Genomic DNA, 22,987 nt, shown 5'->3' with positions numbered 1-22,987 from the left:
GGTCTGTGTCCCCCCCATATTAGTATGTTGAAGCCCTGACCCCAACATGATGACTTTTGGAGATGAGACCTTTGGAGGTAACTGAATTTGGAAGAGGTTGAGGGGCGGGGGTATCATCATGATGGGATTAATGCTCTTCTGCAAAGAGACCAGAGACAGAGCCAGAAGACAGCTGTCTGCAAGCCGTGAAGAGGGCACTCTCCACAACGCAATCCTGCTGGCACCTCGATTCCCAGCTCCCAGCCTCCACAACTGTGAGAAGTAAATGTCTGTTGTATAAACCACACAACCTGTGGTGTTTTGTTGTGGCATCCTGAGAAGACCAATACAGTTGGGGACAGGGTAGAGGAAATGTCATCTGATTCTACCAAAAACCTTCTCAATTTCTGGATGTATGCACTGGGTCTGTGGCCCTTGTGTATGCATGTGCATTGCTTGCTTATGCATGTGCACACACACACACACACACACACACACCTTTTCTCAGAGACTCTTGTCATTGAGAAATTATCTGTCCCATCCACCTCCCTCCATTTGGATCTTTAACTCTGACCAAAGGCTGTATTGGGCTCACATGTTCAGAGTCCCCAGAAAAGAGGCTGGAGGTTCACGTCACTCACCCCAACCCACCAGCAGGTATGTGGGCCATAGGCGCCTTTCAGAAACCACTGAGGGCTCCAGCAGCGAGTGGAGGTAAAGACCTTCCACCAGGAGCCACGAGTAATTGGCACCCACGAAGTAGTGCAGGAGCAGCTGGGCTGAGCGGCAGGAGGCGGACATCTGTGGGGGACAGAGCACCTGAGGTGAGTCCCGGCCCTCCCAGGATCCGGACCCCAAGAGGGTGGAGAAGGGCCTCCCCGTGCACAGCCCCTCCCTCCTCCCTCCCCTCCGTCCCAAACCCGCGCTGACCCCCTCGGCGAGGTGGCCACAATGTCAGAACGTGGAGTGCTTCATGTAGGTTTAAAGCCCAGCTCCTCCTTGACACTTCAGACAGGTTCAGACAAACAAAAACAGGACTGTCATCAGCAGCTTCCCTAAAGGGTATGTTCTCTGCTTGCAGCTCAATTAAGTTAGAAATCAACAACCCGAAAATCTGCCTATGATTGAAAATGAGGAAATAAACTTCTAAAGAACTCATGAATCAAAGGAGACAGGATACTAGAAATTAGAACTCGTTTCTGAACTGAGTGAAAGGGAAACGCTGCATATCAAAATGTGTGCCGCGTAGCGAGTACCACACTCGGAAACGTATAGCCTTAAATGCATTCATCAGATAAGAAAAAAAAGCTGAAAATCAATTACTTCAAATATTAGGCCAATTAAACCCAAAGAAAGTACACAGAAAAAATAATAAAGATGAAAGTGGAAATTAAATAGAAGATAAAATAAAGAGAATCAACAATGCCAAAAGTTTGTTGTTGTTGTTTTAATCCAATAAAACGGAGATAATCCTGGGAAGGATGATCAAGGGGGGAGGGGAGAGAGAGAAGATACAAATAATCAATATTAGGAATGAAAAAAAGGAACTCCACGATAGATGTCATAGACCTTTCAAAGATCTTAAGAGGCTACGAACAATATTATGCCAATACATTTGAAATATTAGATGAGGCATACAAATTCCTAGACCAACACAAGTTACCTAAATCTAAATATTAGAGTCATAATTAGTTCATGATTAAAAGCCTTCCAGTAAAAATAAACTGAGGGCCCAGATGGCTTCACTGGTGTAATCTAGCAAACGTTTAATGAAGAAATAATAGCCATCTTAAATAAACTGCCAGAGACCAGAGAAAGAGGGAACAAGTCTGATTTAAGAGGTCAACATAAACTGTTTTAAGAGGCCAAAAACGTAACAAAGTCATTACAAGAAAAGAAAATTACTCACGAATGTAGATGAGAAATGCTAAACAAAGGAGAGTATTAGCAAAAGGAATCCAGCAATGTGGAAGGAAGAAGGATGTATCAGAACCTAGCTGGGTTTATTCCAGCAGCGAAAGGTGGTTTACCAGGTGACTGCATTCATTACTAACAGGATACAGGGAAAACCATGTCAACAGATGCAGAGTTCAATGCGGAAAAGCGTTGCTGCTTTAAAAAAATAACAATAATAAAAAAAGGTCGATCTGGTTTCTTTCTTTCTTTTATTTATAGATGAAGACACTTCCCACTCACGGTCATCGAGTAGCCCCACAGGAACTTTTCTGTTGCTGATTTACTTTCCCCTGCTCCATTCTCGGGGGCCTTGCGGGTTGTTTTTTTAAGTCAGGTGATGCGTGTCTAACCACAAAGCCTTTGACACCCCTTCATCTGCCTCCTCCCCTCTCCAGCCTCGCCTCCCTGCCCTCCGGTTCCCAGTGCGGACCCACCGGGTGGGGGGACACACCTCTGACACGTAGGACACCCACTGGTTCTCACTGTCGGGCCTCCTGGAGTACGAGCTGTGTAAGATGACGTCCTTCACCAGCACCGCCAGGGCTCTCAGGATGAAAGAGGCGAACAAGTTCATGTGGATGTAGTTGCGTGTGCAGTGGAGTTTTCTGTGCGAGGAGAAAACCGACAGGTGTGTGCCCGAAACACTGTATGTCCATCCCTGAAGGGCGGAGGTTCCCAGTGTAGGCTCCTGACTCTGCTGGCTGGGCTATGTCATCTTGCTTCTCTGTGACCCGTTTCCTCACCAGTACAACAAGGATAACAATAGCTAACACTATATGACATGGTCAACACGCCTCGTTACGTTCCAAGCCATTTATATGTGGGGATGTAGTGATGGGCATTTTTACTCCTTACGACCACTGGGGGAGATGGTGCTATTATTACCCTGATTTTACAGCTGAGGGGATTAAGGCAGAAAGGTTAAGTCACCTGTCCGAAGTCTCAGAGCAGTAAGTGGTAGAGCTGACATTCGAACCCAGAACCCCCAAAGCTAAAATACGGCGCTCTGAGGCTCTAGTGCCTATCAGAACAAGAGTGCTTACCTCCAAGGGCTGAATGGCTGAAAAGTGCTCACACAGTTGGGGCACACATGTGCCTAGGAGACGTCAGCTCCCCTTGCCTCTCCCTCGCCCCGAGCCTTGTCCTGAGACAGCGCCCTCAGCCCCCCGCCCCTGTGCACGCCCAGCCCTGCCTGAGTCAGCGCCATCACTCTTGGCATTTCGGAGAAAGATTGGAAGCAGACCCTTGTGTTTTACCCTTTATGCATCCTTCTCCCTAACGAGAGGAGGGACTGCTCAAGAGCAGGGACCGCTCCACCCAGCGCCTGCGCCAAACAGACACTTGGCTGACCCAGGTTCTGCTGACGTTACTTCCTGCAGGACCTGGCAGGTAGTTCCTGCCACTGGGTTCTGAGACCTTGGGAAGGTGGGTGGAGGAGTCACACAGAGCAGTGGCCACAGGCTCAGCAATTCTCCCCTTGTTTAAAAATGCTCTCCTGCGGGGTGGTTGGTCATAACTCTGCTCCAGGAAACACAGACCATCCTGAGATTAAGAGTCAGGTAGGGCCACACCCGGGGCTGGAAGAGCCCAGGTGGGGTGATGCTGTGGAACCAGCATCCAGATCTCCACGGTCCCACCCAGGTCCTGCATCCCTGCCGAGCGCTCATTCTGCCGCATTACGTGCTCGGTTACGTTCCTGAGAGGGCTCCCTCGGGGCTCTATAAATATCTCGCTTGGGTAGTTTCTAAAAACATGGTTTAATAAAATGCACGGAGGCTTTGGATTCTGAACGAGAGTATTAGGGAGTGAAGATGCTTAGCCTCTGGGCTGCCTGGTTGTGATTCTGGCTCCTTTGCTCACCAGCTGTGGGATCCTGGACAGTTTACTCCAACTCTCCATATTCCCGTTAACTCATTTGTAAAATGGAGGTAACAGCAATGCTGATCTCCTAGGATTAGAATTCATTCTAACTCTGGTTAGGATGAGGCTGAGATGACTGGATGTGTGCAACATGCTCAGAACAGCGCCTGGCCAGCCAGGAAACACAGCTAATTGGGGTCGGTGGGCTCTGGATTAAAATCCCATCTGTACCGCTCACCGATTTGCTTGGGGGAGGTCTCTTAACCTCTTCTGTAAAAGTAATGCCTCTGGCAGAGTTGTGGTGGGTGTGATTAGGAATTTGGAGCAGGGCCTGGCCCATGGGTTCTCTGATCCAAAAAAGACAAAAGCTGAGTTAGGAGTTCCAGATTCCAGTTCTCACTGTGCTTTGTACTGGGGTGACTCAGCGCCTCTCAGTGGATTTCTGATATCCCTCCCCCTCCCCCTGCAAAACGGGGTGGGTGGACTAGGGACTCTCTCAGATCCCTTTCCAGCCCTGATGGGCCATGACATCACCCGGCCCAGTCCCCTCCGGCCTTCTAGAGGTAGCCAATGAGCAAATTCCATGGTACACGCCTGATCACACGCGCACAGAGGGTCCACTCACCGAAGAAACAAGAGGAGAGTGAGAGCCAGGAGGAGGGAGACAATGGAGAGAGAGTACCCCACGGTGTACAACAGCTGCAAGGTCGACAGCAAGGCATGGTGTTCCACCTGAGCAGAGGAAGAGCAGACATGATCACCAGGCGAGACGGCTATGGTCTCCAACCCCAAGCTCCATGCCCAGGACCACCAAAGTTGTAGGCATGCACCCCAACCTTGTTGACACCCAAGTAAGATAGCTTAGACTGTTCTCTGGAACATATCAGGGGCCAAGGAGGCTTGATGAGTGAAGAGCCCACCTCAGGTCTCACCTTCATGGCTGGTCCCACAGCCTGGCATTGGTGCACCAGGACTCACAATATCATGGAAGCATTGTGCAAGGCAAGGGGGTGCCTTGGGAATGAGGACAGGTTCTTTGCCCCTGGGTGTGCTGTCCCTAGAGTATAGTGGTCTCTCTCTGTGTGTGGAAGATGGGGCCAAGCTTCCAAATGGATGTCTCCTTCTTAAAATAACTTTTCATAGAGTACCCCTTAGACAAAGACCAAATAAAACACTGGAATATTTTCTCTGAGTCCCTAATTGTGAACAGAGGATAATTTACTGGAAATTCTGTTTTATTAAGTGAGATCTTCCAATGGGATCTCCACCTTTTCATTCAATCCATCAGACATATCGCCATCAAGATACTGTGGGTTCTTCTACAAAATTTATTTACAAACAAAATCTTGATGGCGTTTCTAAGTAAATTTTGTTGACGATCCCACAGTAAATACTTATTACCTGTTAAATTGTCTTAAATTTCTCTGCATAACTCTTTTTTTTTTTTTTTATCCTCACCCGAGGACATTTTTTCTATTTTTTGTTCAGATAGAGTGTGGGAGGGAGAGAGAGAGAGAGAAACATCGACGTGAAAGGGACACATCGAGTGGTTGCCACCCACATGACCCAACCAGGGCTGGGGACAAACTGCAACTGAGGTACATGCCCTTAGCGGGAACCGAACCCGGGTCTCTCAGGACCGCAGGCCGAAGCTCCAACCGCTGAGCCAAACTGGCCAGGGCTCTGCATAACTCTTTTATCAATATTATTAAAGTAAAATTGATGTACAGTAAACTGCATGTTTAATGCATAAATCTTGATAAATTTGGACATGAATATATCTGTGATTTCATTACTACATTCGAGATAATGACCATTTTCATCACTTCCCCAAAGCTTCCTATGACCCTTTGTAATACCCCTCCTCTCACTACTTCCTGTCATCCTATGCTCAGGCAAACACTGGTCTACTTCTTGTCATTAGGGGTTAGTTTGCATTTTCTAAAATTTTATGTAAAATGGAATCTTAGGATATGTACTCTTTTTTTTTTTTTTTTTTTTTTTTTAAGGCTTATTTCCCTTGGGATAATTATTATGAGATTCATCCATGTAATAGCATGTATCAATAGTCCATTCCTTTTTTACTGCTGACTAGTATTCCACTGGGAATGTACCACAATCTATTTATCCACTCACCTGTTAATGAACATTTAGATCATTTTCAGAGTTTGGCTTTTACAAATAAAGTTACTATGAAAATTTCTGTACAAGTTTTTATATGGACACAGGTTTTCATTTCTTTCAGATAAATGTCTAGAGGTAGAATGGTGGAGTGTATGATGTATGTTTTAACTTCTTAAGAAACTGCCAAACTGCATTCTAGATAAGTTGTATCAATTTACATTCCCACCAGCAGTTTATGAGAGTTTCAGCTGCTCTAGATTCTGTTAACACTTCATGTAATCAGTCTTTTAAATTGTAGCCATTTTAATGGGTGTGTAGTAGTATCTTACTGTGGTTTTAATTTGCACTTCTCTAATAATTGATGATGTTGAGAATAATTTCATATGCTTATTGCCATCTGTATATCTTACTTGGTAAAGTGTCTGTTCAAATATTTGGTCATCTTTTATTTGAATTGTTCGTCTTAAGTTTGCATTGTAAATGTTCTTTCTATAGTCTAGATATAAATCTCTTGTCAGATATGTATTTTGCAAGTATTTTCTTCCATTCTGTGACTTGCCTTTTTATTTTTTTAACAGTGTCATAGAAGAGCAGCAGTTTTGTTTTGTTTTTTTATAAAGTCCAATTTATCAACTTTTTCTTTTATACTGTATTCTTTTCCTATCTTATTTTTAAAACCTTGACTTAACCCAAGGACCTTAAGATTTTTTATTATGTTTTCTCCTAGAAGTTTAATAGATTGGGCTTTTACATTTAGGTCTGTGATCTATATCTAGTAAATTTGCATTCGTGGTGTGAGACAAGGATAGAAGTTGGTTTTTTATATTTAATTACTCTGGCACCATTTGTTGCTAAGATTATTCTTTCCCCATTGAATTTCCTTGGCACTTTAGTAAAAAATCAATTGCCTTTATATGTGTGGGGTCTGTTTCTGGACTTTACGTTCTATTTCATTATTCTGTATATTTATCTTTATGCCAATACTGCACTGGCTTGATGACTAGAGTTTTATAGTAAGTCTCGAAATCAGTTAGTATTAGTCTTCCACCTTTGTTCTATCTCAAGTTTGTTTTAGCTACTCTAGGTCTTTCCACATAATTTTAGAATCAACTTGTCAATTTCTACAGAAATTCTGCTGGGATTTTGACTGGGATTGCATTGACACTATGGATTAACTTAAAGTCCATGAACATAATATATCCCTTCATTTAGTTAGATTTTCTTTAACTTCTTTCCACAAAGCTTTGTACGTAAGTCCTGCTCATCTTTTGTCAAATTCATTCATATGTGTTTCATATTTTTAATGCTGCTATAGATGATATTGTTTTCCTAGTTATAATTTTTAATTGCTCATTGTTGGTATATAAAAATACAGCTTTTTAAAAATATATTGATCAGTGTTCTGCAACCTTGCTAAGCTCACTTATTATCAGTAGTACTTTGTGTAAATTCCATGGAATTTTCTATAGATGACCATGTTGTCTGTGAATAACATTATTTGTTTTTTCCCAAACTCTGTGTTTTTTATTCGTCTTCCTTGTGTTATTGCTCTGGCTAGGACCTTCGGTACAACGTTGGATAGAAGTGGAAAGAGTAAACTTATTGCCTTGTTAAAGATCTTACGGGAAAGCATTTACGTTTTCACAAATTAATATGATGTCGGTTGCAATTTTTTACAGATGCCCTTTTATATTAATTTCCTGAGGCTGCTGTAACAAATTACACAAATTTGGTTGCTTAAAACAACATGATTAATTGTCTTACAGTTCTGGAGATCAGAAGTCCAAAATAAGTTTCACTGGGTTAAATCAAAGTATTGGCAGGTGAGCATTCCTTCTGAAGGCTACTACGGGTGGGAGACGCATTAATTCCCAGCACATCTGACCTGCCTTTCAGCAGGCAAAGTGGATCCCGAGAACCAGAAAACCAGCACACATGTGTGCACGCGCGCACACACACACACACGCATGTACTAGTGGTAAGAAGCTAGAAAGTTGCGTATTGAATCAGTTGGGACAAGGGGATATAGAGGGGTACCACCTGGGACAGTTGGTTTAATTGCACGCTATTCTTAAACAGTCTTCTACATTCAGGACTCGACAAAACCTGGCTACTTTCCTAGAGGGCTCAGAACACCTGATAGTCCTCAGGTCACTCTCAGCACCAAGAGGTGAATCTGAGGTCACTTAGACATCTTTATAAAAGGCTTCATAAGCAGTATGGAGTGTGTGCCCACCGGGAACATTGGCATTCTCAAACACCGCTGCAGGGAGGGCAAAAGAGTAGAACCCCTGTCTGACGAAACTACACGTGCATCGACATTTAATCCAGCAACCCCATTTCTAGGAACCTTCCAAAAGACAGACCTTCACAAATATGGGCCAACATACACACGCAAGGTTTCTCAAGGTGGCATCATTAGTCATAAAATAGTGGAAATAATCCAAATGGCAATAGGAGAGTGGTTGAATAAACTATAGTAAATATACAAGGTGGAGGGCCATGCAGCTGTAAAAGAAAAAGAGAGAGAGAGAGAGAGAGAGAGATGTTTCTAGAAACTGACATAATTTCCTGGACATGTTGAAGGGGAGAAAAGGCAGCTGCAGAATAGGGTATCTGGTATACTGCCTTTTGTGTAAGAAAGATGGGGAAGTCACATATTTATATATTTGCTAAGTTTTACACAAATTTACTACAATTTGATAAAAAGTTAAGGGAAAGGGACAAAGAGAGAAAGGATAAACTAGAAAATAAAAATGGTTATCTCTAGGGAGTAGGTAGAAACAGGGTTATAGAGGCAATTATGGAAGATTTCTCTGAGTGTACTTTTTTATATAGTTTTGCTTTCAAACCTTGCCAATACTTTATTTCTTTTAAAAAATAGAGACAGCCCTGGCCGGTTTGGCTCAGCGATTGGAGCGTCAGCCCACAGACCAGAAATTCCCAGGTCTGGTTCCCACTAAGGGCACGTGCCTCGGTTGCGGTTTGTCCCCAGTTGGGGTCATGTGGGTGGCGACCACTCAATGTCTCTCTCTCTCTCTCTCTTCTCCTCTCTCTCCCTCCCGTTCTCTCTGAGGATGGATGCAAGAATGCCCTCGAGTGAGGATAAAAAAAAAAAAATACACAGAAGAATGAAAAAGGCAAACCTTTAGTACTAATAGAAGCAAATGAATAAAATTGTATATACAATTAATAACATGACCACACATAGAAAATAATGATTTCAAATCATTATGAACATAGTACTCTGAACATGGCATATAGTCTAAGGACATAAAGAGCTTCAAAGAAATCTGAAATTTTACCAAATAGATTTATATATATATTTTTATCCTCACCCGAGGACATTTTTCCATTTTTTGTTCAGGTAGAGAGAGAGGAACAGAGAGAGAGAGAGAAACATCGACGTGAAAGGAACACATCGAGTGGCTGCCACCCGCACAACCGACCAGGGCCGGGGACAAACTGCAACCAGTTACGCGCCCTTAGCGGGAACCGAATCCGGGTCTCTCAGGACCGCAGGCCGATGCTCCAACCGCTGAGCCAAACCGGCCAGGGCTAGATTTACATTTTTAGTGGCAATTTTAATATTAAGGTTGAAACTATTTTATATGTACTGTAGGATAAGGTAAATGAATAATTATGGCCATTATTGGGAAGCAAATTTTCACTGAAAGAAAAAAAAAGATATAAAATACAAAGTCAAAGAAGATAAGAAAAAATCCTAAATGTTGCATTGGAATTGGAATGATCAAGATGAAGGCTTGATTTTTAAAAAAGCTTTTTCTGTGTCTGTACTAAAGGCTCTAGGACCTGGCCGTAGTGGCAATGAGCACACCCCACACTGAGCTTGGTTTCAAATCCTGTTCTTCCACTAAAGAATCCAGGACTCGGAAGAAGCAGCTGATTTGTGCCCAGAACAGAGAAAACACAAGATGAGCTCAGACCATCTTCTCGTGCCAGAAAATTGGGACGTGCTCAAAGACTAGTAGGAGGGATTTCACTAACTAAATCTAGAAAACCTTTATCATCAAAGAATGAGTGTAGGCCTGGCCGGTGTGGCTCAGTGGTTGAGCATCGTCCCCTGCACCAAGAGGTCGCCGGTTCAATTCCCAGTCAGGGCACATGCCCAGGTTGTGGGCCCGATCCCCAGGAGGGGGCGTGCAGGAGGCAGCTGATTGATGGTTCTCTCTCACATCGACGTTTCTCTCTTTCTCCCTCTCCCTTCTTCTCTCTAAAAACCAATAACAATATATTTTTTAAAAAAGAGAATGAGTATAGCCCTGGCCGGTGTGGCTCAGTTGGTGAGCGCGATGTACCGAAAGCTTGCCGGTTCAATTCCTGGTCAGGGCACATACCTCGGTTGTGGGTTGAAACCCCAGTGTTTCTCTCATACATTGATGTTTCTCTCTTTAAAAGTCAGTAAAACATATCCTTGGGTGAGGATTTTTTTAAAAAGAATGAATATAAGTTAATAAATCTGTAAGTCCATAGTCATATTCAAAAAAGGAAGGAAAGGGGAGGAAGTCTTTTCAGAAGACTGCCACCTAGTGAATGTGGGAGGAACTAGAGCTTGAATCAATTCCAGCAACATCACTGCGAGGGCTGGAACACAGGTGAAGAAGCTTTGTTAGGGAACAAGATAAACGCATGGTACCAAAGTATCATCCGCAATTACTGATTAAATACAAAAGGAAAAATGTGCCTTTACTAAGGAGAGATCCTGGCTATTACTACCTTCCATACATTAACCTAAAAATGGAAAAGGCCTCTCAAAGTGAGAGGGCTTTCAAAATGCAACACACATTTATTTAAGATCAAAAGAAGATCTATTCCGGACCCACTGATTTAGGCAGAAGCCCAAATAATGTTCTGATTAGGAGACAAAGGTATGTATGAGGAAGGGAAGGAGAACAATTACATCAATAGAAGGAAGACATTTCCATTGGTGCAGATAACATAACACAGTGATGCCAATTTTCAACATTTTTAAAAATTTTCTCTCCAGTAGTCATCAGTCCTGTAGTCATAATATCTGCTTTCTTGTTATCTTTGCAAATGGTTCTTTGGGGCTCAGTGTTGCCTTCGGCCCAGTCCAAAGGCTATTTTGCCCTGTTTTATCATTTCAAAGACTTGAGGATGAGATGTAAAGGCAGGTTCTCAGACATGGCAGCCCGGGCTCTATTTAAAGGGGCTCCGTTTACACTATTTTCCTTAACAACCAAGTGATCGAACGTAACATCACTACAGTGTGATCCCTCTGGTCTCCTGGTGGGATGTTGTACACAGCATCTATGAGGGTGAATTTGAACCTTACCTAACTTCCAGCTTACAGGAAGTACAGGAGTGTATCTAATGATAATGCAAGGAAACAGTCAAACAAATCTAGATCGTGCGATATTCTGTAACAGAGTTCTTCTGGTCTCTTCAAAAAAGCCGGTGTCACTGGTGGGAGGCTGGAGTGGGAGCACTGTTCCGCATTGAAAAACAATGACGTGCCCTGGCCGGTTTGGCTCAGCGGTTAGAGCGTCGGCCTGCGGTCCAGAGAGACCCAGGTTTGGGTCCCGCTAAGGGCATGTACCTCGGTTGCAGTTTGTCCCCGGCCCTGGTTGGGTCATGCAGGTGGCAGTCCCTCGATGTGTACCTTTCACGTTGATGTTTCTCTCTCTCTTCCTCTCTCTCTTTCCCACTCTATCGGAACAAAAAAATGAAAAAAAGTCCTCAGGTGAGGATAAAAAAAAAAAAAATGAAGTAATATAAAAACAAAATGCAATATATGAGCCTGAATTAGATGCTGGTCCAGGGAAGACAAGCTACAAAAATTGGGTAGAGTGGGGGAGAACAATTGGGGAAACATTAGTGGATATGATGAAATTATTGTTTATTTTATTTATTTGGAACAATGGCATTATAGTTATATGGAATACGTTTCTTAAAATTAGGAAGTACATGATGAATATTTAGGGGCAAAATCTTATGATGTCTGCCAATTATCTTTAAATATTTCAGAAAGAGAGAGAGAGAAAGCAAATGTGGCGAAATGCTGAATCCAGACTGTGAACCTATGAGCGTTTGTTATTCTTTTAACTTTTCTATGTTTGGATATTTCAAAATAAAATATTGGAAAAATAGATATATATTCATTTTACTAGATATTATAGGTTATACTGAAAATAAAAAGTTGTCATTAAAATTAAAATTATAACATATATAGCAATTTAATTTTGTATTTGATAATAGAAATGATCTTTATAAGGGCAAAGAAAACAGCTTCAAGTAAGGCAAGATAACAATTTATTTAAACACTGCTAAACACAATTCTATACCAAGGAATCTAAACAGAATTGTTAGTACTTATGTATGTGTACACACATACGAGCATGCACACATACACAGTCTCTTTAAAAAGAAACTTTTGATGTGGGTAAGGACCCCCAGCGTGTTGTCAGTTGGAAGAACATAACATTTTGTTTGCCAAAACTCTGAAGGGCAAAGATTTAGTAACACTAGCGTTTTTTGGGCAAGAGTTCAAACCTCTATTAGAAACACAGGTAAACATGGCCAGAAGTTGTTGGGTTTCTTTAAACATTTGAATTCTTCAAAATACGGCCATTTTCAGGGGGGTTGGGGGAGGCTATGCCCTAGTCCTCACTTTTCTAAAGAGAGAAATCTTTACTTCCTGTCTAGGAAAGTACAGTTTGCAAATCTTGTTTGGTTGTGTGTGTCCGCTGACTTTGGCCGCTGCAGACCTGAGCCCAGAGGAGGCAGCAGGCACCTCACACCTGCGGGTGACGTCTTCCTTCGGGCCTCGGCTCCCAGCCTCAGCTCCCAGGTGACAGCACAGTCACCCGGGGAACTTAAGCACCAGGATGGACTCCTAGGCTCACCACAGACCCATTGACTCAGAATCTGTGAAACCATGTATTCAGTATTTATTATGCACCTACTGTATGCAAAGGCTTTTGTGTATCTCGGTACTAGGCCGGAGGCAGGGGCGGTATTCGGATATTACTATGATTTGGTCATTGTTCTCAAGTAGCTTAGTCCAGGAGGGAAGATAAGAGATACATATAATTTGCCTAATTCAAGCCACGCAGTTGGCATGAGTCTGGTGTCCTGATGAAAGTCAGACAAACGCTTGAGATAAACTGAATCCAATTCAGCCACAGTCATCATTTTAATACCTTTTTCTTTGTGTTAATCCTCACCCAAGGATATTTTTCCACTGATTTTTAAATAGAGTAGAAGGGAAGAAGGGGGAGAGAGAGAGAAACATTGACGTGACAGAGACATCGACTGGTTGCCTCCTGCACGACCCGGACTGGGGCCAGGAATCGAACCCAAGACCCCTCGGTCCATGGGCCAATGCTCTAACCACTGAGCAAAACCAGATAGGGCTCATTTAAATACCTTTAAGAGGTGTGACCTGTCACATGGTAAAACTGTATAAAAAACACAGAAGTTTGTCAACTAATATCAAGTAATACAGTTAAAAAGAGGTGTAGAAGGAATTTCCTGTGGATGAAGAGGACAAAATGGAAGGCTCTCATGCCCTATGGGAAGGCTCTCATACCTCATGGGAAGGCTGTTCGTGCCCCGTGGGAAGGCTGTTCATGCCCCGTGGGAAGGCTGTTCGTGCCCCATGGGAAGCTGGCACAGACCTGGGCACGCCGACTCCCCTAGGCACGAAGGAAGTGAGCCACAACCGGGATGGTCAAACAGACAGTGAAATCAAAGGATTTTATGAGGAACACCTGCACACCCACCACCTAGATCCCACAACACTTTACTTGGCATCATTCCATGTTCATCTTTCTATTTATCTCTCATACAGAGGCTTTTAAAATTTTTTTGACAATCTGTATGTAATCGGTGTTACTGCTTAGAGAACATAGCATGTCAGAGGATTCGAAGGAGTAATGACTCCAGTCTGAAATATGTCAATAAGTACTTGGCTACGTTTAAATTGAAATCAGTATTGACTCATTTAAGACTCACCAGATTAGTTTGATGCATTCAATGAACTAGGATTATTTAAGAATTAAAGAAGATCTGCTTGTTCTATTTAAAATATCTGAAGCATCTAATATTTTAAATGTATTAATACAGCCTGAAATGAAAAAGGGCGTTGAAGTTACCAGTTTGTAAGTGGCACAAAATTAATCAAAGGCCTTTTTGATGGTATGAAATTTTACATATTTTTATGTACCTTAACAGAAAATTATTTTATTTTATTTTTGAAAGTCAACGAAATGTTATATATCTAAAAATAAATTCAAAAAGTCCACTCAGACACCAAAAACACATTGACAGCCCTGGCCGGTTTGGCTCAGTGGTTAGAGTGTCGACCCACGGACCAATGAGTTGCGGGTTCGACTCCAGTCAAGGGCACGTACCTCAGTTGCAGTTTGTCCCTGGCCCTGGTCAGGTTGTGTGGGAGGCAACCAATCGATGTGGCTCTATCACATCGATGTTTCTCTCTGTCTCTCTCTCTCGCTCCCTCCCATTCTATCTAATGACAAATAGAAAAATATCCTTGGGTAAGAAATAAAAAAAAATTAAAAATAAAAACAAACACATTGACAAGGGGCTGTGATCATTGCCCTCAGAGTGGGTGAAAGGGAGGCCCAGGAGAGAGAACTGTTTGTCGGGGACCAGGGAAGACATTCTGAGGAGACCGAATGCAGTAATGGTAGCTGTCCAGTGCCCAGCGGGTGCCAGGACGTGGCACCCACTGTCCTGACACACCTCCGCACTAGCCTGTGCAGCGTTGGCATTATCCACCCCATTTCGTGGACGCTTGGAGAGACGTTCTGTGGCTTAAGTCACAGTGTTTCCAGGACTGAACTCCTTACCTCGCCCATATCCCCAAACTTCATTAAAATGTCTATAGCATCCGATGGGAACATATTAAAACAACAAGAAAACCACAGTAGCCCAGCCAGTGCGCCTAGTGGTTGAGTGTGGACCCCTGCACCAAGAGGTCACCAGTCCAATTCCCAGTCAGGACACATGCCCAGGCTGTGGGCCTGATCCCCAGTGGGGGGCATGCAGGAGGCGGCCAATCAATGCTCTCTCTCATCGATGTTTCCATCTCTCTCTCCTTCTCCCTTCTTCTTTCTCTAAAATTAATAAAGAAAAATATTTTTTTAAAAAAAGAAGAAGAAAAGAAAACCACACTACATTTCTCACTCTATCTACACGATAAGAAAAATGAGCCCCATGGGGGCAGGGGCGGGGGCAAGGGCAGTGTGAGGCTTGCGGCCTGCAGCTAGGACAAAGAATGCAGAAGTAGTCTCGAAATATCTAGAACCCAGGACCGACAAAAGGGCAAGGACTCGTCCTTGTCTCTGTCTCACTGAGGGGCATTTCGAAGCTCCCTGGGGGCCCAAGCCCCTTGACTCTACTGTCTCACTGCCCCCTAGCATATGATCACACTACTTCCCCTCGGGGGAACCGGAAACCCAGCCCCTCCTTCTCTGCACCCCACTGTCGCGCCCTCTCTGTCTGGGCTGAGTTCCTGCAATGCCTCCTTCCCGGTCTCCCTGCCTCCGCAGCCCCATTCCTGCCCCTCTCTCCGATGTGACAGAGCCGTCCTTTGGAAGTCTACTCAGAGTTATGTCCCTCCCTTTTGCAACCGCGCCAAGCCCTAGCTCCCTAAGGTGGCATCTCGAGAGACCCTCCCTTGTCCCGAGGCCACCTGAGACTCGAAGATCCTTGAAGGCAACATCTGCGTCTTACTGTCTATCCCAGCGGCCAGCGCAAAACTCGAGCGCACAGTGGGCACTTCGCGTCTGGCTGGGAGAAACCAAGAGGTGGCCCTAGACGCCTGTCTGATCCCCGAGCACCTTCTGGCCTGCCCACGCTCCCATCCACTCTGCACTCTGCAGGAAGCGGGTGGGACATGGACAGACAGGGGTGCGGGAGAAGAGCTGTGCCTGAGGGGATGCAGAATAGGGTCCCGGGAGGAAACCGCGTGGGTGGGAGTCGGAAGCACAGACTGGTCCGTCCGCCCGACGAGCGTCTGCTGAGCTGGGTGATGACTGGCTGCTCAGTGTGGGTGCTGGCCCCCGGGGACAGAGCAGTCGCTCCTACACAGGTGTGCTGACTCGGGGTCAGGGTCTCTCTGCAGAACTGTACGCCTATTAGCAATCGTGTCTGTGTAACACTATGGGATGGATGGGAAGCGGGGTCACAGAGAGGTGCAGGGTCTGGGTGTGAGAGCTAGGAACCAGTCTGAACAGGAAATCGGGCTGTCTGGGCCTCGAGCCTCCGTGCGGAGCCCCTGTGTTCAGAGTGTGCCCCCCCAGGCCCACGCCTCCTGCACCCTGAGTCCACTGTCTAACGCGAGGCCTGGGTGGCAGATAAGCAGACATAGGAGTGTGCAGAGAGTGACCGGGGAGCAGTGGCCACTCTTGATGGGGTGGCCACGGAAGATTCGCTCTGAAGGAGACGTGGGCCCGACCCCCGAAGGGTAGAGCCGAGCAGAGGTGTTCCAGGCAAAGGCCGGGCCCCACGCGGAAAGGCTGGCTTCCCTTGTAGGGTTCACATTTCCCCCTTGCAGTAGAAGAAATTCCATGGCTGCCGCAGGGGTGCTGTTTTGTGTGACTGGGGACCTTCCCTTGGTGATTGGGGGCAGAAAGCCGTGGGAAGGCTCTCTGTAGGGCCGCTGAAGCCAACCGGCCGCGTAGGGCCTTGGTGGGGGTGGCGAGGTGGCGGTCGTCCTCTGGGAGCCAAGGGGACTCACGTTTTCTTTGAAGCTGTGGTTCTCGGAGCACTCGGAGTCATCCTGCCAGATGTCCGTGGAGTTCTCCAGCGTCCGCCAGGCGCCCCGAGCCAGGCAGTGTCTGTAGGCCCTTCCCGAGCTCTCTGCAAGTAAACACGGCTCTGGGCGAAAGGTCAGCGCAGCAGGAGGCCCTGGCCCTCCCCGCAAAGCCGTGGAAAATCCCGGGGAAAGGGGGTTCTTACTTCCCTTGGAGGGGGGCTTGCTAGCATCCACACTGTTTATTTGGGAGGGAAGGACAACATGAAAGCCTCTACATTTCCTGAGAAGCCCTGATCCGCCGACGGCTGCTGTGTTTACCCAAGTCTGGAGCTGGAGCAGCCCCGGTGACTCAGAGAGGTGAGCTCTCCAAGGCCAGGCCAGCTGGGGCTCCTGGCATGTGCGCAGAGGGGCATCTCTTCCTGATGCTCAAGAGGCAGTCCGCGGAAAGAACGCGGGGGCGGGGGGCGAACCTGCTCTGCTCTGACAGCCTCTGTGGCCTGGGGCCCAGCCCCCCACTCTCTGTGCCTTCGGTTTCTTTATCAGAGCCAGGGCCGATGACGGCACCGACCCCCGCAGTCCGGGGAGGTCACGCGAGGGTGTGTGGGTGCACGTGACAGGCAAGGTGCTCTGCCCAGGACGACGGCCGTGGTGACTCAGTCACGGCTGTTCCAGGAGCCCGTCCCCAGAGGGACGGTCCTGCTACCTGGACAACCAGGCACTGGGCTTGCAGAGGGGAAACTGAAACTGGTTGGAACTTCCCACTCCCGGCTCTGCATGCAGGGCTCAGCAACAACCATTTGCTGAATTCAGGTGATCGATCCCCCCCGGTGCTGCTACCTGCCCCCCTGGCAGCTTTACTAGGGTGTCTGACCTCTCAAGCAGCACTCCCTAAACCAAACTCTTCATCTTCTCCTCACACCTGCTCCACCCGCAGGTGCCCGCCTCAGCTGACGGCGAACCCAACTTCCTAGCACTCTGGTCCCGATTCCTGGTTTTTTTCTGTCTGTCATACCCGTCATCTGGTCCGTCAGCCCATCCTGCTGTCTCTACCTTCAGCTACATCCCGAATCCACTGCCGCTTTCCACCTCCTGCTAGCCCCTAAAGGGACACGCTGTCTGTCCCCGGGGCTGCTGTGAGTGCCTCCGATATCACGGGCCACAGCTTCCCCAGCAGTCAGCACGAGCTTAACCAAATGTCGGTCACGCCACGGGATGCCTCATGAGAGTCGTCCAAGGGCTCGCTAAGCACAAGTCCGAGTCCTCGCGGCCCCCCACAGAGTCCTGGAAGGTCTGCCCCAGAGCTCTCGGACCCCACCTCCTCCTGCTGCCCTGCTTGCTCTCAGTGGGGTGCACCAGACATCTGCCCAAATAGCGCACAATTTGCACTCACGGGCTCCTTCCCTGCTGACCACCCTTCCCCTATGGGCTGAATCCCTTACCTCCTTTACGTTTTCACGAAAACACCACCTTTCTTAAAGGCCATTCCCACCTCCCCATCTGCTTCCCTCCCCTCCTGTTTAAAAGACATCACATTCAAACACACCCTACACTTGACTGAGGTGTGACAGTTCTTGCTTACGGTTTATCTGTTGCTGGAATGGGAGCCCCACAGGAGAGGGATTTTATTCTGTTCGTGGTCACTCATCTAGCCTAAGCAATGACAACAAGGCCCGGCACACAGTAGGTCTTCAGTCAATATTTGTGGCATGAGTGAAAGCCAGTAACGTCGGCGGACTGTTCTCCGTGCCGGCCAGAGCCGCTGGGCCGGAGATGCACAGACAATAGACACAGCCCCGGTCTCGGAGGGGGCGGACGTGCAGAGACAGCGTCATCGAGAGCTGCAAATGTTCCGGTGGAGGCTCACAGGAGCCCCAGAGGCCTCAGAAAGGCAGGGCCAATGCTCCTGTGGGGAGCATTTCAAGAAATGTTCTAGAAGAAACTTTCGAGCTGAGGATTAGAGTTGGGTTTACAGACAGAAAGGTGTGGCAAAGGCACTGGGTGGGGATGGCCGGCAGGTGTAGGGGCCTGGGGTTGCTTATTTGGCTGGAGTGCAGATGAGGGAATGCAGGTCAGCAGGGCCTGGAGACGGGAGGTCCTGAGCACCAGTTAGCAGTGTTGGTGAGGGGCCAACATAACCCAACGTGCATTTGCGAGAACTCCGTGGAGGTGGTTGGAAGGGGGCCAGGCCTGAGGCGGGGACTGGGACATGGAGGAGCAACAGCCGAGAGTGAAGATGAGCAGTGTGGAGTGTAAGGGAAGAGGGGCCGGGGGACTTGGCTGCTAGCTGGACGAGGGGTGCTGGGGGACCAGAAGGAACGTAGGGATGTTTTTCTCTCCTCCATTTCCCAGTCCTCTCTGTCCCTCAACACTCCCCTGATGACATCTTGACTGTTCTATCTCCAGTATGTTTTTAACTCTTTCTTCTCCTCTCCAACCTCTTGCCTCTTCCTGAGTCCGCACCCTCACCATCTCTTTTTCTGAACCACTGAGGTAGCCCCCAGGCTTGCTTCCCTGACCCCCTCCATGCCCGTTCAGCAGCCACAGGCTACCTCGGTCATCTCCCCGCTCTGCAAACCTATGTCCCTCTCATGCCTGAACACCTTCAGCAGCTCTGCGTGTCTTCCTCTACGGAGGAAAGTTAAACCCTCAGGGTAACACACGATCTCCTGCACTCGGGTCCAGCCTCATCCTCAGTCTCCTGCCGCTAGAGCCAGTACCCGCCGCTACACAGGCTCAAGGCTCCTTCCTCTGGCCTTATCTTATAAGAATGCTTCTCACCCAGCCAGTGTGGTTCAGTGGCTGAGCGTCAACACATGCACCAAGAGGTCACCGGTTCGATTCCCGGTCAGGGCACATGCCCAGGTTGTGGGCCAAATCCCTAGTAGGGGGCCATGCAGGAGGCGGCCAATCGATATTTCTCTCTCTCCCTTCCTCTCTCTCTAAAAAAAAACAAAAACAAGAACGCTTCTCCACTCCTTCCTCTCTAACCCTCCACGCTTTCCGACTACTGCAGGAACCCATTAGGGTGATAAAGATTTAACACACAAAAGGTTGAGTGGGAACCTTTTGCGAACCGCATTCCCTTTAGTACATTCAAGAAGCCCACAACTCACGTTTCTAAGTCTTAACTCCATCTCTTTGTAAGTTTGAATTTGGGATCACTTTTTCTCTTAGGTGCAACGGGCCTCTGTCTTTAGCTCCGGGGAAGGACCAGGCCGACGGAGCAGTGGTGGTCTCGTGCACGTGCCCCCGGGGAGTCCATGCACACATGGGGCCTGAAGGACCTGGAGGGGTCCAGGGAGCTGGAACTCGGTGTCAGCCTCAGCTGCCATTTACGAATCACCTGCTGAGTGGCTGGCTCAGTGCGTGTCTTCTCACTTATCCCTCAAGGTGACCTTAAGGGTTGGCTATTGCAGACAAGAAAACCACAGCTCAGGGGGCTCTGGCGATTTGCCAGAATAGAGGGGTGGGATCTAACCTCAGGGCTCCTGACTCGGTGTCCAGTGCTCTTTACTCCTCACCAAGCCGAACCCTCCGGTCCAGCCAGCTCCCCAGTATCTCTCCCTTCACCTTCCCTTCGTGACCCTCACGTCTCCTGCGCTGGTTCTAACCGGATCTCCCAGAGGACGATTCTATGAGCACTCCCGCCCAGAAATGCCTCTTCCTTGAAAACTCTCCCTTGGCACGAGAGTCCTCAAAAAATTGAAACCAAATTTTAACTGACGTGACCACTTCTGGGGCTGAAATGAAATATCAAATAGCCCCATCGAGCCTTCTCAGAAACCCGTTCTCACTTTGTTTGGCCTGGAACTTAGTAACTGCTTGTATTTCTTGAGAACAGCTTTCAAGGTTTTACCTGTTCTTAGATTTCTCCATGGTCTTTGATCTAAGGCAAAACCATCCTAACCAGTAATTGGTCCTTTCTCCTTCCAGTGAAACAGCCAAGAGGCTGATTGCTGAGGCAGGTGGGGTGGGATATGATCCTGGGACACTGGTCACTTCCTTTAAGCAGGATCAGGGCGAGCTGAGCGGTTCGACTCGCCATCCAAGTCCCATGGGGCTTAAAACACCAGTTCAACAGCACTTCCTTCCAATGCCGTTGCCAGGATGATTCTGATGTACTTCCTCTTTATCTGACCAGCCAAGATTGCATGGATGCGAGCATCCCATCTCTCCCCCACCTCTTTGTCCTCTGCATGACGGGGCTAATTCTTAGCCTCACTGCAGCGAATTCTGTGGCAGCCAGGCCTGCACCCTATCATCGCAAAGCAAAGGGGACTATTCTATAGCAGACATCCAGCACAGAAGAAGGGCAGGGAGGTAGGAGAAGCAGAGAAAAGAAGGAATGGGTATCACCGCCAGCTTAGAAGGAAATCTTTGGTGGGAGAAGATGACGAGAAAAGCACTTGGCGGGAGCTGTTTCTCTAACTGCCCCCTGGCTGGTGTGTCAGGAGGGACCAGCCTTTAAGGAAACTGTCACAAATTGGTAAAATAAGACATTACCTTCACGCCACCAAGGCAAGTACGAAGGGCAGGGGACGGAAACATTTCCCGGAGAAGAATGAGGCCAGCATACGTACTGATCGAAGGTTCCGTTACAATGCATGCCTGGGGAGAGAAGGGCCCAGTGAACAACAGGGTTGGAGCGTGGCGCCCCCTGGTGGAGACAGAGGCACCGGGAGCCCAGAGCCCGCCTTCTGGGCATCCAAGCTGTAGTAACCTGCCCAGGGACAGCACGGGCATCCCACTCTCCAGACGGGTCAAGGATGAGGAGCCACGTGCTGAGGACAGGAATGCTTAACGCAGCCCCAAGCACTGTGGCTTTGTCTAGCCAACTTGACCTCTGGCACTGGTCTCGTCAATGACGTCAACATGCTCGTCAGGTTGACTTTGGTTTACATTACTTGAACTGAACTCCCACAGAAACTTAGGGTCAGGAGGACACTGGGAGGTTCAGCCAGCATCTCATGTCCATTAATTAACTCAATACTTGTCAAACCTTCACCATTGAGACCCCGGAACACCCTTCCTGTGAAATGTGCAAAGGGACCGGTGGACATAAGGGCATCTCCAGAGTCGAAGTTTTTGTCATAGCACCCGACACGAGCACTGCCCGGTCACGTTTCTCCACGTGAACACTCATCTGTTGATCATCAGGAAACATCTGGGCCATCTCAAGCTCAGGGAGTGATGTGCACCCCAGCGCTTGGTGACGAGAAGCTACAAACATAAGCCCCAGCCTTACAGGCTTCCCACAGTCAAATGAAGGGCTTCCAGAGTGGATCCCAAATGTCTATTTTGCAGGCTCGTCACTCCCCAGAAGCAAGCATCACCCCCACCATCTGCTCCCCACTAGGCTAGAACTCAGGGTGAACAGCCAGGGTACTGGCACTGGGACCCTGCAAATGCAGATCCCGGCGGACCTGGCTCCGGGTGTCAGCACCCCATCTGTGTGAGCGGTGCTGAGCTGCTCACGGCCTGGCTCCGGGGGAAGGGGACCTGCTCTGTGTGGACCTCACAAAGCGTTCTTCCCCGAAGCGGGAGATGCTTCTCGTAACAGCTCAAGCCTTGGTGGCCGCCTGCCTGGGCTGGAGGGACAGGTGCAGGGAGAAGGGTGTGGTCTGAGGCCGGCCCTGCCTTTGGGTCAGGAAAAGGAGCAGAGAGTTTATAGTGGCCCCTGAGTGACATGGTCTGAAAGAAGCTGAGGAAACAAGGAGGGAGCAGCTTCCACCCAATCCCCAGTGCCCAGAGGCCACGAGCCAGTGCCCCTTATTCTTGTTTTTTTTTTAAAAAAAATTTTGGACACACCCAGAAAGTCAGTCTGTGGGCAGGAGAGGCTACGGGCTGACCAAACTATTAACACATTTGCTAGAATGCTCTGAACCTAGCGTGGCCCTGGATAGTAATACGGCTGAGCTTCAGTTCCCCCCGAGACTGAGGACACCCACCCCACCCCGCACACCCCCGGTAGACCCCAGGTCACTCTACGACAGCTGCTCAAGTTATGTGATTGGGTGGTGAGTGCGCTGTGGCAGGTGGCTTTCACCGGAGATGGCCACAAGTGATGGACCCCCTCACATGCTCTTTTACAGTGAGAGGTGGGGGTCCCTCCCCGGGAACCCGGGTAACCTCTGTCTGACCAACTGAATGTCGCAGAAGTGACTTCGGAGGCTCAGCCATAAATGGCAACCTGGCCTCTGGTCACGCTCGCCCTGGGAACCCAGCCAGCATGCTGTGAGGAAGCCCAGGCCGTGTGGACAGGCCGCGTGGACAGGTCGCATGGACAGGCCACGTGGCAGTGCC

At 47.8% G+C, this 22,987-nt stretch overlaps 1 protein-coding gene across 1 annotated transcript in view; it reads right to left on the bottom strand.

The window, feature by feature from the left end:
- Positions 1–22,987, bottom strand: part of GLP2R (glucagon like peptide 2 receptor) — a 60,050-nt gene that overhangs the window by 28,743 nt on the left and 8,320 nt on the right. The window contains exons 3-7 of the mRNA XM_036269483.1: positions 21,188–21,292; positions 16,667–16,788; positions 4,421–4,527; positions 2,387–2,540; positions 621–780 (exon numbers count right to left, since the gene is read on the bottom strand). Coding sequence (XP_036125376.1) covers positions 621–780; positions 2,387–2,540; positions 4,421–4,527; positions 16,667–16,788; positions 21,188–21,292 — 648 coding nt within the window. The remainder of the gene's footprint in view (positions 1–620; positions 781–2,386; positions 2,541–4,420; positions 4,528–16,666; positions 16,789–21,187; positions 21,293–22,987) is intronic.

The sequence above is a fragment of the Molossus molossus genome, unplaced genomic scaffold, assembly GCF_014108415.1.
Source record: "Molossus molossus isolate mMolMol1 unplaced genomic scaffold, mMolMol1.p scaffold_m16_p_19, whole genome shotgun sequence".
Classification (NCBI taxonomy): domain Eukaryota; kingdom Metazoa; phylum Chordata; class Mammalia; order Chiroptera; family Molossidae; genus Molossus; species Molossus molossus.
Note: the sequence above shows the minus strand (reverse complement) of the source record. Positions and strands in the feature narration are given on the sequence as shown.